Source organism: Podarcis cretensis (genome assembly GCF_951804945.1).
Source record: "Podarcis cretensis genome assembly, chromosome: 1".
Lineage (NCBI taxonomy): Eukaryota > Metazoa > Chordata > Lepidosauria > Squamata > Lacertidae > Podarcis > Podarcis cretensis.
Genome location: NC_137170.1, coordinates 43,442,960 through 43,456,878, shown reverse-complemented (window position 1 = coordinate 43,456,878; position 13,919 = coordinate 43,442,960). Strand labels below are relative to the sequence as shown.

General features: G+C 46.3%; 2 protein-coding genes across 4 annotated transcripts in view; both read left to right on the top strand.

Moving 5' to 3' along the window:
- The window catches only part of PLCB2 (phospholipase C beta 2), a 51,571-nt gene extending 47,412 nt beyond the window's left edge, over positions 1-4,159 (top strand). For all 3 annotated transcript variants that reach the window (XM_079964377.1, XM_079964379.1, XM_079964378.1), the window contains 3 exons: positions 1,382-1,439; positions 2,249-2,335; positions 3,486-4,159. In XM_079964377.1, the coding sequence (XP_079820503.1) occupies positions 1,382-1,439; positions 2,249-2,335; positions 3,486-3,746 (406 nt within the window). In that variant the 3' untranslated portion in view covers positions 3,747-4,159. The remainder of the gene's footprint in view (positions 1-1,381; positions 1,440-2,248; positions 2,336-3,485) is intronic.
- A 4,921-nt stretch (positions 4,160-9,080) lies between these two features.
- Positions 9,081-12,651, top strand: ANKRD63 (ankyrin repeat domain 63). Its single transcript, XM_079965168.1, has one exon. It carries the CDS (start codon positions 9,148-9,150, stop codon positions 9,943-9,945), a length of 798 nt encoding a protein of 265 aa, XP_079821294.1. The 5' UTR covers positions 9,081-9,147; the 3' UTR covers positions 9,946-12,651.
- Positions 12,652-13,919: the final 1,268 nt, after the last annotated feature.

The following is a 13,919-nucleotide window of genomic DNA, read 5'->3' as shown; positions in this document are numbered from 1 at the left end:
GGCAGACTGATTGGCCTCTTTGGAGTTTGTATCTGCTGAACTCTTTCACAGGGCTGGGCATTAGCTAGAAATAGAGATGGACAAATCTGTCAATTTTGACCCTCTAAGTCATGGGTCAGCAACCTTTTTCAGCCGTGGGCCCGTCCACCATCCCTCAGACCATGTGGTGGGCCAGACTATTTTTTTTGGGGGGGGGGGGTGAACAAATCCCTATGCCCCACAAATAACTCAGACATGCATTTTAAATAAAAGGACACATTCCATCCATGTAAAAACATGCTGATTCCCGGGCTGTCCGCGGGCCGGATTGAGAAGGTGATTGGGCCGCATCCGGCCCCCGGGCCTTAGGTTGCCTACCCCTAATTTTCCTTTTTCCAGTCTTAATTTTAGATCTCCACATTTCTATGGATTTCTCCACATTGCAGCAAATTGCAATTTATTTTTTTAATCCTCTTGAAAATTCACCAGTATTTTAGTGCAAATTTATCCTAATAAACACATTTTGACTCATGCATGCATTTTTGCAAGCAAATCCCAGTAATGTAATGCATTTTAATATTATTTTCACTAATATGTGCATTTTAATGCACCTTTCCCCCTAATATTTTTGTATATGGTTTGGACAGAGAACTGCTATTACAAAATTTGGAAAAGTGCACATTTTGAAGGATGGCCATATTTCAGTTTGCATATTGGTTCAAGAAGTGTGAATGAGGTAGTTAAAATGGAAACAAAACAGAATTTCTCCTCCATGCCTAGCTAGAAACAATTTTTACTTGCAAAGAGCCTAAAACTTAAAAACAGTGTGAGAATTCTGGTATCCTGCTAAACCAATGATGGCTAACCTTTTTTGACCCAAGGGCCACATTCATCCTTGAGCAACCCTCTAGGGGCCACATATCAGGCATGAGTGTGACCCACACACTCTCCCACACATCCTCAGCTGATCTGTGCTTATCACACACACTTCACATACCCTCTCAGCAATCCTGAAAGACAGTGATTGGCCTAAGGTCCCAAGTGAGTTTCATGGCTGAGTGAGAATTTGAACCTAACCCTCCCTGGTCCTTGTCAGACATGCGTAAGTACTGCACAGCACATTCTCAGGTTAACACAACCCAATTCATTTGTGCAGGTTTCCTTAACTGATACACATTGCTATCATCACCACTACAGGGAAATCCTGTAAATCTATCACTTTAGTACAATTCTTTACAACACAATGCCTTTTGCTGGCAAATCATGTACCTTTAACACCCTGTCATTTTAATTCTTAACTGGGCATCTGTGATAAACCTCTCAGTCATGACTAACTGAAGCGTTTCCCTGCTGAAGGTTATCATTATCAAAGTGTGTTGATAGGGTGGTTTTTTCTCTACAGACTGAAGAGAGAAATAAACAATGCACACATTCAGGAAGTGGTACAGATGGTCAAACAGGTAAGGCTGTCACGAAAACTAGTTGGATAAGGCCTCTGGCAAATCTTAGTCCAATTGTACAACGCAAAAGTACACTCTTGGGATCATTTCACTCAGCTTAGCTTAGGCCCGAACCGTTTATTGGAGGACCTGCGCCTTTACCACCCCACTGGAACTTGAAATCTCCTGCTGTGCCTGCCCCCTAGGTCAGGAAGGTGGGTGGCCACAAAGGAGAGAGGTCCTTCTCACAATGACAGTATTAACTAGTTCTTTTTTCTTTTATAGTCCTTGGTTGCAAGCTGCTTTGGATTGCCATTTGCCCAGAAAAGTGGCCTTTAATATTTAAACATTTTAAAAAAATAAATAGCTATGCCTTAGCTGCTAAGAAATCCTGAGTGTGCACTCCTGCTTTGTCAGCTTAACACATTGCTGATGGACCACAGGGATTCATCAGGGGTGTTTCTAGGGGCCTGAGCTCGTCGTCGTCTTCTTTGCTGGGTCCCAGAATTCCTGCCGCAGAATCACTTTTTACTGAGCACACTGCAAAATGCAGAGCTAGTGTGAAATCCCACCCACCCACTAACTCAGTTTGCCCAGAGGCAGTCTATACCATTATGCAAACTTGTGCCATGAGCCTATGCCCCAAGTACCTAGCAATAACATTTGCCGCTTTTATACTATCTGAAGAAGTGTACATGCACACGAAAGCTTATACCTAGAACAAACTTAGTTGGTCTCTAAGGTGCTACTGGACTATTCTTTTTATTTCGCTTTTATACTGTTGCTTTGAAGATGGTGGCTTTTAAAATACTTTCTTTCCCTGCTTCAAGATGAATGAAAAACAGGCTAGGGACCAAGAAATACTGGAGAAAAAGCAGGCAGCCTGCCTAGAAGCAATCAAGAAAAAGGAAAACCAGGTAAGAGGATGGGAGAATCAAAGATCTAGAATAGACCCCAGAGATCATTTACTCCAACCCCCTGCTCTCAGAAGTGTCCAGCAGAGAAAGCCAACAATCCTTTTGAAGCCCAAGTTTTGCTATGGAATGGTTGAGGTGAAATGGGTGGTTGACACTATCGCTCCTGAGCATCCTCTCCAGCTTTGTGGCACCCAAGTGGCTGCTTGGCATTCTGGGGAGCTTCAGGCAATGAAGCAAGTCTGACAAAGACTAGAGGGCAAGTGGTGCAAACCTCACTCTGAAGCCAGCTGGGCACTGACTAGAGCACATAAGCATGCAGAAAGGAAACAGCAAACAAATTACCCAGAGTTGGGAGTACCAAGGGGACCATTTGGACTGGGAATGTGGTGTTGGGCAGGGGTCAACAGCACAGCACTCACATACACCAGTGTGCTTGATTGTACTTGCTGTGGTATGTGCTGAAGGTCTCAGCAAATAGCTCAGCAAAATGCACAAAGGACTGTTTGTTGTCCCTGCCTAGCTCCTGTTTGCAATGGTTAAGCCTCTCCTACCTTGAACCTACCCCATCCAACATCCTTGCATTTCAGTGGATGCCAGGATTCGATGCCCACCCTCCTGTGCAGAGCTTCTCTTTGTGAGTTCACTAGTGGCGGATGTTATACCACAACCCCATGGCAGCCATTTTGTGCTTTTCCACACCACAATGACAGCAGCCATTATGTAACGGTCACCCACAATACTTTCCCAGTATTCCATATGTGCTCATTGGTTCAAAACGGCTGCTGACCTCTTGTGTAGGGTAAAGTGAGCCCACGTGATTCCAAAATCCCGGTTCCTACCCCCTTCCCCAAAGCTATTGGCTGCCGAGGTGCCTTGCACGAGAGAACTGGCATAAGGTGGGGGGTGTACAAAGTAATCCCTCCCAATCCAAATATGGTCAGCTACTTTTCATAAAAAAATGATCCTAATAGCTGCCCATCACAAAAGTGAGCATGCCTAATTTGGCCCTTAACAACTGAGGCTTTGTAAAACAAAGGCTCCCCCCCCCCAGCAGCACCATTTAAAATTCCACAAACAAGCAACTACTGGGCTTCTTCTGAGCTTTTGAGCAACATGTGTGTCTCATGTACTGACCTCTCTCTCGGTACAGCTGCAGCAGGAGGCATACACAGAGTACGAAGGCAAAATGAAAGCTCTTGGCACAGAAGTGCAAGTTTTAGTGAAGAACTGTGTGAAAGCTGATGCAGCAAAGAAAGAGAACCTATATGCTGCCAGTGAGGGAGGCCAGGGGCTGAAACAACAGCTGCAAGAAAACAACCTGATACCTGTTGCTGAAAGATGTGAAACTCAGACGGCTGAGAATACAACAGAGGATGAGGAATCTAGCGATATACTGGTGAGCAGGCTGTGAGTCTCTCACCTGACCCTGATCTTAAGGCACAGATTTTTTTAATGACTCATTTTGTTCCAGACGTTACAGTTCCATAGAACTTAATGGGCTGTCTCTTGTCGCACTTCCATCAGCTCATTGAATCTTTGATTATTGTGATCTGGTAACCCAGGTTAGTTTGCATCTACACTGGAGTCTTTCAGGATCTGTAGTGACAATACAGGATAGAAATAAACTGTTATATATTGAAGTTCTCACCCTGGCCACCAGGGCGTATTGTGTATATAGTTTGCACTCAGGACCACTAAGTTAATTTAGGTGGGAAACCCTCGGCTGTTGTTGTTACAATGTTGACAGCCAATAAAAGCAGGCCGGCTGAGCCGTTTGCTGTTCAGTTCAGTTCCAGCTTACTTATAAAGAACTACTTGGAGAAATCTATGTGTCGTCTGCTATGTCCACCCACTACTTAATACTGAACATCTTACGAGCTATGCATTACTGCCTTGTCTTTCCTTCACACTGCACCAAGCGGTCGGTCAGCAATTTCTAGCAGTTTATTTTTTGTTCGACAAATGAGATACATTAATATTAGCTCACTAGCCAATCCCTTTCCTTTGTTGGTACCACCTCCTGTGTAATTCCTAAAATCTGTTGTTCAAAGGGCTGTTAACAGCTTCCAGAAAACAGTGCACTGTTTTCACTTGACAAATAATCCGTACCTCCATAGGGCATTACAGTGCTATGAAATTAAATACCATGTTAATTAATCTAGGGATGCTTAGACCTCATGCAAAGTCACCAGAGGGAGACCAGTTTCACCCAAAGGGACCTACAATAACAATTGCAACTGGAAGAATAATAATCACAACTTCAGGGAGTGGCTTTGGGTTCTGCTTCGCTGCTGGGCTCATCGCTGGCATTGCATTCTTTATGACCAAGTTCTGATCAATATCAAAGCACTTGTCAACATTCTCTGCATTGTATACAGCTGAATGAGTGCTGCTACTGGAATAGTATTTAGCCCAGATTAATTTAGATGCAAGAACTAATCACAAGACACTATAGGTGGCATTTATTTAGAGTAGATCCATTGGAAATAATAGACCTGACTTACTGATTGACCACTTTATATTCTTCAAGAAGCTCAAGGGGGCGTACATGATTCCCCCCCTCCAAATTAATCTCCACAACAACCCTGTGAGGTAGGTTAGGATGAGAGGCAGCGACTGGCCCCAGGTCACTCAGTGGCCTTCATAGCTAAGTGAGGGTTTGAACCCTGGTCTCTCAGGTCCTAGGGTCTGACTTTCTAACTACTACACTCATTCATTCATTTCAGGGGGTCTACCCTTGAGTAAATCTTACTTGAATGTATTGCAGGGGTTGGACTAGATTACTCTCGTGGATCCTTCCAACGCTACATACAATCCTATGATTCTACGACACCCAATATTTTGTGTGTGCAAGTGCATATGCTCGGTGTATTCATATTGTATCTTAATTTGCAAATGCACAGAGCAATCTCACCTGCCTGGATTGGAGAGGATACATGGTGCAGCAACCACTGGATCCATCGCCCTGCTCCCCCATAGGGTGGATGGCAACTAGTTCATTCTTAATTATACCAGCTTCAAGGCTGGTCAATGGGTTTTTTTGCGGGGGGGGGGGAGTGGCTGTTCTTCAGATCAACCACCTCCCCCAACATGTTTTGTTCTGGACTCCACCACAAGCACAACTTTCTGCTGCAGCAGCAGGAAGGGTCCCAGTGGTGGCTGGCTAAGTGAGGGATCCACAGCACCCTATATCGTCCTCTTCCATCCTCCCAGTGAGCACAAGATTGTTCCCTAATAGGCCAATCTATAGGCAGGAGAAATATGCAAACAGCAATTTATCCTCTTTTCTCCCCCCACCTTCATAGACAGAAAGGTTGCTATAGATTGTTTTGTAGCAGGCTGGAAAGGAGCAGAAGGCACCTCACCTGATTGCTGGCTTATTAACTTCCTTGTAATTATTTCCATGACACTTTCTCCAAGAGCTTTACAAACACCAGTAAGGAGCCAGGAGCAGATGCCTTAAGCAGAAGCTATTGCTGCGAGGAGACTTTTCAAGCAGTGCGGAGAGTCAGGCAACCAAAACGCCAAAAGCAGATGCCCAGAAAAATACCCACTGCAGCGTTAGAAACTCATATATATATATATAAGCTAGGCACCAAATGGCTCCTTAAACCAGGGTTACAGTTGCCAAAACAGAATGTCTAGTTGTCATTTGGGGGCCAGTCAGCTCAAAAGTCGTATTTTTCAATACAACCTTTAGGTTCCTGAAATTTGTTCCGATTGTGCGGATAAAATATAATGGATAGAATTCTACAGGATGTGTTACTAGTGTGTGAAAACAAGATCCAAGGATCCCCAGGCATGCACCTCCAGATGGTGGAGACGTCAGGCGCCATCCTTGGTGCCCAGGCAGCCTCACTTGGTCCCATGTGGCTTATAGGCACCTGATACCTGGCCAATTTTGAATGCTGACCCACCAGAATTGATGTGATGCTGACACTGTTCTCATGCTCCAGGCACTCACAGTACAATCCTTTACATGCCTGCTGAGTTCAGTGTAGTTTACTCCCAGTGTATAGAACTGAAGCCTGAAAGTCTCCAAAGCATAGCCTTAATAAGAATGGCTAGAACACTATTTTTAAAATGTTTTCATCCCTGGTATGTTGGTCCAAGTCACAGGACCCTGCCAGGTGCTGCTCAGCATGTGGGCTCCACCAATTCACCCTAAAAGGTCCTGCATCTGATGCTAGTGGTGACCTCTGGCCTTTAGCATCCTACCACAAGCATCCCTTTGCATCTGACTGCAGTCATGTGCTGAAAGCTGGTGGGCGCAGAGCTAAGAATTCACCAACAGGCACTGCACACCTGTCATGAGTATCCGGCTGCTGGAGCTGGTTCTTGACACAGGGAAAAGCTGTCTGGCAGCAGCAGCACAACAGCTGCTTGCTGGTGGGATGATGTTGCTTGGCCCTTAGAAACAATGATTAACGAGGAAAATGCAGCACCTGACATACAGGGGCTCCCACTGAGTTGGTAGATTACCATGCATGTGGAGGTTCCTGCTGAATCTAGCAGGGGACAGAGAACAAGGGAAAACCTCAGTTCTCCTTTAAAATTAAAAAACAGTTTCTAGACCTCGTGGGTAAGTTTGCCATTGGCAACTTGGCTGGCAGTAAGAGCACAGGGCTCTGATGTTCAGAGGTGGGTCCTCTATGCACCGCCTGACTCAAGCTGCAAACTCATGCCAGCAGCTGGTGTTGCCTAGCCATGCTTCCCAACACCCATGACATCTCGCTTCCTGACATGTCATGAGTTTTGTGTACTTTCTGTAAGCCAGATAATTGACAGATAGATTCAATTTATGCTGGATTCATCACTAAAATAAAACTACACTACTACTTGCAAACCAGCCTGAATTTCTGCCTTAACCTAAGGCAGGGGTAGCCAATGTGGTACCCTTCAGTGTTGGTGGACTACGACTCCTGTCATCCCTGACCATTGGCCTGTCAGGAGCTCATCCTACACTTGAGTAGGACCCTGGCAGAGACACATGCCCGACTCGAATGTTCTCTCCCTCCTGGTCTTTCGTTCGGGAGCTTCAAAAGATTTCTTCAGCCCGAACATCACAGCGACCAATGCCAACAGACACCGGCACACTTAGGGATCCGCAGTGTTCACAGTTTGTGTAACCGACCTCAGCAACTCAGCATTTTGGCTAATCTACTTTATTTACATATAAACATACATGGAGAACTGCAACATGGCTCCCTCTCTCTCTAGCATCAGTCAGCAAAGGGAATGAACAAAGGAAATAGTCCCACTTCATGGAAGACAGTAACACAAACATCCTGTCTCCATCACTTCCCACTCTGTGGAGTCAAAACATACATTGTCATATGAAAGACAACAATCCCATGACTGCAGTCACGGAGCAGGAATTCTAACATGGCCATGCTGGCTGGGGCTGATGGGAGTTGTAGTCCAGAAACTCCAGAAGCTCATGGATCTGCCTCACAACAGTGGGAAGCTGGTTACAAAACTTGGGAGCCATCATCAGAAATGGGCTCCTCTTCATGGGTGGGCCAGGAGAGTGGTTCACCCAGTCTCTTATAGAGAGATTTATGCCTTAATTCTTTTTATGTATGAAATTGTTTTAATTGTTAAATTGCTTCAATTACTTTCATATAAAGCCATTCATAAATGGATGGAAATAAATAAATAATCAGGCTGCAAAACCTGAATGCTGCAAAAGCAGAATTTCTGAGAGGGCAGCATAGAGATGAAATGAATGCAACTCTGGGCTGGTTCCTCTATATTTGCTGCATTTCACAACACACAGCAGAAGGTGTGTACAGCCTCCCCTGTAAACCACTGACTTTGAGGTCATATGAAAGGATATGAAAATTTCACCTAGGATGGTGCATTTGCTGCCCAGGAGCACCTGCAGGAGGAGGTGAGTACAAGGCAGTCAGGGCAGTCGTGGACCACTTTGGATTGTGGATACACCCCTTCTTGCACTGATCCCAGTATTGTTACTAACCATCTGCCCTGCAGGAAAGTCGAGAGCAAAAGACCCGCAGGAGGTGCGTGGGCTACAGGGACTGAATGTACTGCATATACACACATCTGATCCTCTGACAAGCTCATGCAGGAACAAAGGGTGAATTCACACATGCACAGTTGATGGCTGTAACTTTACAGCCACCCGGAGCGTCTTCACATCACCTTAACAAAATAGTGGTCAAAAGTCACAGTTCAGACCTTCTTCACCCCGTGATAAGAACTATCAAGTGTTGTGCAGATAGATTCTGTCCATGGAACCACACACTATCAATGATATCACCTTGAGCCCTGAAAAAGTTCAGGCATAAGGATCCCCCAAGTCATCTTCCAGGGGGCTGGACTTGATTACCCTTTGGGTACCTTCCAACTAAAATTATTTTATTTTATTTTCACGTCTTCCTCCCTCCCTGGAGGATTTCACAACTCGGAGAACACCATGCGTGTCTTGTTTCAAAAAAAATACCGTAATTCCCCGCAGATCTATAGGACAAATACCGTTCCAGTGTTCTTCGGTTTTTAGACTGTTGTCACACGTGGACGTGCCACCTTGAACAAGTCACGCGTCACACCATTGAAAGCACACTAATAACTAGGGCAGCGCATCTAGCGCACGACCTTGCCCTGCCTTATTGGAGGTGGGCGGGGAGGCGCTGGAAGGGCTCCGGGAACCGTCGACGACCCAGCCCCGCCGCCCGCCGCCCCAGCGCGCAAAGCAGAGCGCGGAGGTGCTTCGGTGGATCGCCATGGCGACTTGAGGCGAGGTTATAAAGCGGCTCCGGGGAGTCGGCGCCTCGAGTCGCCGTCGGGCCATGAGCCGCGCGGGGTACGAGCAGCAAGCCATGCTGCGGCCGCGGGACCTGGGCCCGGGGGCGTCGACGCGCACTTTCCTGGAGGCCATGAGCGCGGGCCGCCTGCACCTGGCGCGCTTCGTGCTGGACGCCGTGGACGGCACCATCGTGGACTGCCGAGCCGACCGCGGGCGCACGCCGCTCATGCACGCCGTGGCGCTCAAGGACCCGGCGTGGCGAGTGGCCTTCGCCCGGCTGCTGCTGGAGCGCCGCGCCGCCGTCGACCTGCGCGACGACGCCGGGCGGAGCGCGCTGAGCCTGGCCTGCGAGCGGGGCTACCTGGACGTCACCAAGCTGCTGGTCCAGTACGGCGCCGACCCGGACGCGGCCGACTCGCGAGGCTGGAACCCGCTCATGTACGCCGCCTGGCAGGGCCGCGCGCCCGTCGTCGAGTGGCTGCTGCGCTCCTTCCGCCGCCTCGGCCTCTGCCTCGAGCGCGCCGACCGCGCCGGCCGCACCGCGCTGCAGCTGGCCGCCAGCGAGGGCCACGGGCGCTGCGTGCGGGCGCTGCGGGCCTCCGGAGCCTTGATCCTCGAGCTGCCCGAGCCGGCGGCGGCGGCGGCGGCGGCGCCCCCTCGGTCGCCTCGCGGGGACGGCGGCGCCCACAGGCGGGAGCAGGACGACGACGACGGCCCAGACGCCGCCGCCGCCGCAGCGCAGCCCGGCTCGGAGGCGGGGAGAGGGGGCGCCTCGCTGCGAGGCCGCCCGCTGATCCGCAGGGCCACGGCGCCCGACTGCCAGAGCCTGCTCGGCTACTAGGCGGCGAGGGCGGGAAGCGCGCGCTGCCCTCGGCTCCGGCTGCGCGTCCCCTCGGCGCGGCCAGCTCCCACTTCGCCTCGTAGGCGTTGCTTCTGCCCGCGGACCCAGCCTTCGTCGTCGGGTTCCGACTTGTCGGCCGCTTTGTCAGCGACCATTTGAACCATTGCATCGTTGCCCGCGGGCGGATTCGGAGCGCCTCCGCACATCCCGAGGCTCTCCCGATTTCGTTGAACAGCACCCGGGAAGCGCAGGTGTTGGCATTTATTTAGTTGAAACAAGTAGCAATGTAATAAGGTGCGATGAATGGTTATTTACTGCTTTCTCTTGTCAAGAATGTTCTAGAATGATTGGGCGTAAGGGTCTCGTCGGTTTCAGCAAGAGGGTCGAAGTGTACTTCCTTTAAAATCAACCTAAAAGCACAAAATGTCATTGTCACCTACAACATTCATCAGTTTCCGTTGCCCGACTGGAGTGTTGTTGCCAGAGCTATCTTTGCCCATCTCAAGAATTTATGTACCGTTTTGGAGCAAATCTTGCAAAATGTGCGGGTGGAAAATCTCAGGAGCCTAATCCACCCTAATATCTTCCAGCTATGAAAAAAAATATTGGTAACCTATCGCTGTATAGTATACAGAGAACAGTCAAGTAAAACTAATGGTGAACCTGGCTAAAAGTGCTAAAAGGTCAGTTCAGGGCATGACAGCAAAATAAAAATTTTGCATTTTCTGAGTATGCTTCTTTCTGTAATGGGTGAAATGGATCAGTGGTCATTTTGGTAAAGAACAAAAGTGTCAATATGATGTCCAGATTGCTACATTTTCATGGCAGTTTCTGTAAGGGCTTCTGAAGAAGATTTTGCACCATGTCTGATTCTTAGGAGATGCTTTTGTGTCCACTTATATCTGTGTGGATTTCTTTATCTAAATGGAATTGCACTCGTGTACATTGTCTTTGAATCCAGCAAGCCTTAATAAGATAGAAATTTATTTGTAACTGGATGCCGCATTTGCCTGAAATGATTTCAGTGGAGTGCGTTGGGATGTTTGTGGCCTTTCACTTTTTGTGGCATTTTTTGTTCAAGTTTTATTTATTTAGTGACACTGCATGAACTCTGAAAGTAAGGGAAGGACAAACAAGGTGTGAAGTGGGAGTTGTGTGATCAGAGCAGCTGTTATTTAGCTACAGTGGGGGGAAATGATAAGGGCTCATATTGTCCCTGTCTCCCCAGCCCCCTTCTGTGACTAAGGTAAAGGGAAGGTAAAGGACCCCTGGACAGTTAAGTCCAGTTAACGGCGACTATGGGGTTGCGGCGCTTATCTCACTTTCAGGCCGAGGGAGCCGGCATTTGTCCACAGCTTTGACCAGACAGCTTTCTGGTCATGCGACCAGCATGACTAAACCGCTTCTGGTGCAACAGGACACCGTGACGGAAGTCAGAGTGCATGGAAATGCCGTTTACCTTCCTGCTGCAGTGGTACCTATTTATCTACTTGCACTGGCGTGCTTTTGAACTGCGAAGTTGGCAGAAGCAGAGACAGAGCAACAGGAGCTCACCCCATTGCGGGGATTTGAACCACCAACCTTCTAATTGGCAAGCCCAAAGAGGCTCAGTGATTTAGACCACATCGCCACCCGCATCCCCGTTTCAACTGGATGAGTTATTGGAACACGTTGTTGGTGTTATTGCTTTATTTACATATTTATTTTTTTGTTAGTTAATAGTATATTATTTATTAGGTGATTGTTAATGTATTCAGATATTTATTTATTGTTGTTGTTGTGGAAGGTTAACCCACCTTCCCTGGTATAACAACCCCAATCCAAATTCTGTTTCTTCGAACAGCTTTTAACAAAAGAAAATTACATTGGGGAATCCAATCCTGGATTTCTCAGGCCCACTGGATTCAACAGTACTCATTTCTGGTTAGACATGGTTTAGCATTGCAGCCTTACTGTCTGGCAGCAGTTCTCCTGGACTCTCAGGCAGGTGGGTCTGTCTGCTACATCACTTGCTACCTGTTTTTTTGTTTGTTTGTTTGTTTTGAGATGTCAGATTTAAACTGGGATTGATTTTTTATTGTCAAAACTTTAAAAAAACACACATGGTGGTTAAGTTTTTGAAGAAGGAGGGCAGTGCACTTGAAAAGCACATACTAACTTGGAAAATTATTAGCAGTTTAGATAATCATTTTCTTTCATTTTCCTTTCATAACATCTCTGTAAATTATAGTAGTACGGTTTTCCACTTCAGAAAGAGAGTTGAAGCTGCATTGGTGTCCATCTGATGAGTCTGCAGCTGATCCCCATCTATGAATTTCTTAGAGCCAGGATTCTAGGAGTTGCATTTTAGTAGCATTGACTGCACATTTCAGAAACACATTGTCAAGCTTTGATCCAGGCCATTAAAAGGGACACTGACTGCAAAATGCAGCGTGTAGCAATAACACAATGTCAGTTCCATACCCACTGTTCCAACATACTGGCTTTATTTACTGGCAGATGCTCTCACTTGTATGCATTCAGTGTTGAACTTCTATGAAGACTGTGACTTGTTCCTTTTGTTTCTCTTTTTTAAAAGCACATTGTGTTTACAGCAGGATGGACTCAGAATTTTCTTCTTCCAAATGTTGGTTTGTTCTGGTAAAGGGTTATGTAGCTTATCAAGCTGACCTCCTACAGAATGCAATAAAACTAGTTTCTTGCTAATTGTATGGCTCTTTCTTTCTAAGGAATCCATTGCTGAGTAAACATTTCCCCCTGTCTACTTTGGCGGATTAATATTCCACAGCCTTTAAATGTGTTGTAGGAAGAGGAGGTTATTGTTTTGTTTTGGTTATAACTATTTATTTTGTGCTTTTATCCTGTATGTTTATCTTGTGAACTGCCCCGAGATCTTCAGATAAAGGGAAATATATACATTTAATAAATAAAATAAATAATACAATCAGATTATGTGTCCTCAGAAATGACACCCCCTCCCTTTTAGGAATTCAGTGGCAGAATAACCTCCATATTCATTTTGGGATTACTTTTTGTTTTCATCAGTCACAAGTATGAATGGAAGGATCTGTCCATTTCACTTCTCTCTGTTCCATACTTTTCCAATCTTAAATTCAGGTTATCCACATTTCTGCAGCAATTTGTGATTTTTTTCCCTTCAGCATTTTAGTGCAAATTTCTCCTAATAGACAAATTTTGGTCTGCACTTTTGACTAGGGAGCACATTTCTGCAAGCGATTTCTTGTAAGACGCATTTATGTTATTTTTCAGCACACTCATTTTTATGCACTTTTGTACAGATTAATTGGAGAACTGTATTGCAAAATTTGGATAGATGCAAATTTCAAAGGATGGCTGTGTTCTGGTCTTCATACCGTTTCAGAAAGTGCAAATTTGGCTCTAAAAGCTAGGTGAATTGAATGTCTCCCCCACCCCTAGTCACAAGCTTTTTTTATTTTCAGAAGATGGTGCCCATTGTCTGCTACTTGGGTTGGATTTTGTAGTTTAAATTCAAACTTATGTTTCTGTACAAATGATTTATAGGCACATTCTAGTAAGGTAGTTGTGTGACAAAGGCCACTGAAAACAAAGGAGTTCGACTGATTTACATGGTGTTTGCCATGAAATGCTTTTGCTAGGTTGTGCTCTGTGTTTGTGCAGCCAGAGAAGCTTCTTGGCATCTGACACATCTTCAGAAGAATAAGAGAACATTGAGTTACAGAAACTTGTATTTTGTGGTTGTTAACTGCTGGCGGGTGGGGTGGGGATTTTCCGTAAAAAAAGCTGCATGCTCTTTTTAAAGTAGTGCTGCTTCTATGAATTGTTCCAATTAAAAACAAACAAATAGATTTTCAGGATCTATAATGGAGTGAGGCATCTGTGGAACCTATATTCCCTTGCCTCCAGAGTAAAACAATAGGATCATACCTCGGTCCAGAGGGCCCTTTTTTGAAGATCCCTGTCCTTTCAAATGG

Excerpts from the sequence above, each read along its gene's own strand:
- ANKRD63 (XM_079965168.1), top strand. The coding sequence starts at position 9,148 with ATGAGCCGCGCGGGGTACGAGCAGCAAGCCATGCTGCGGCCGCGGGAC.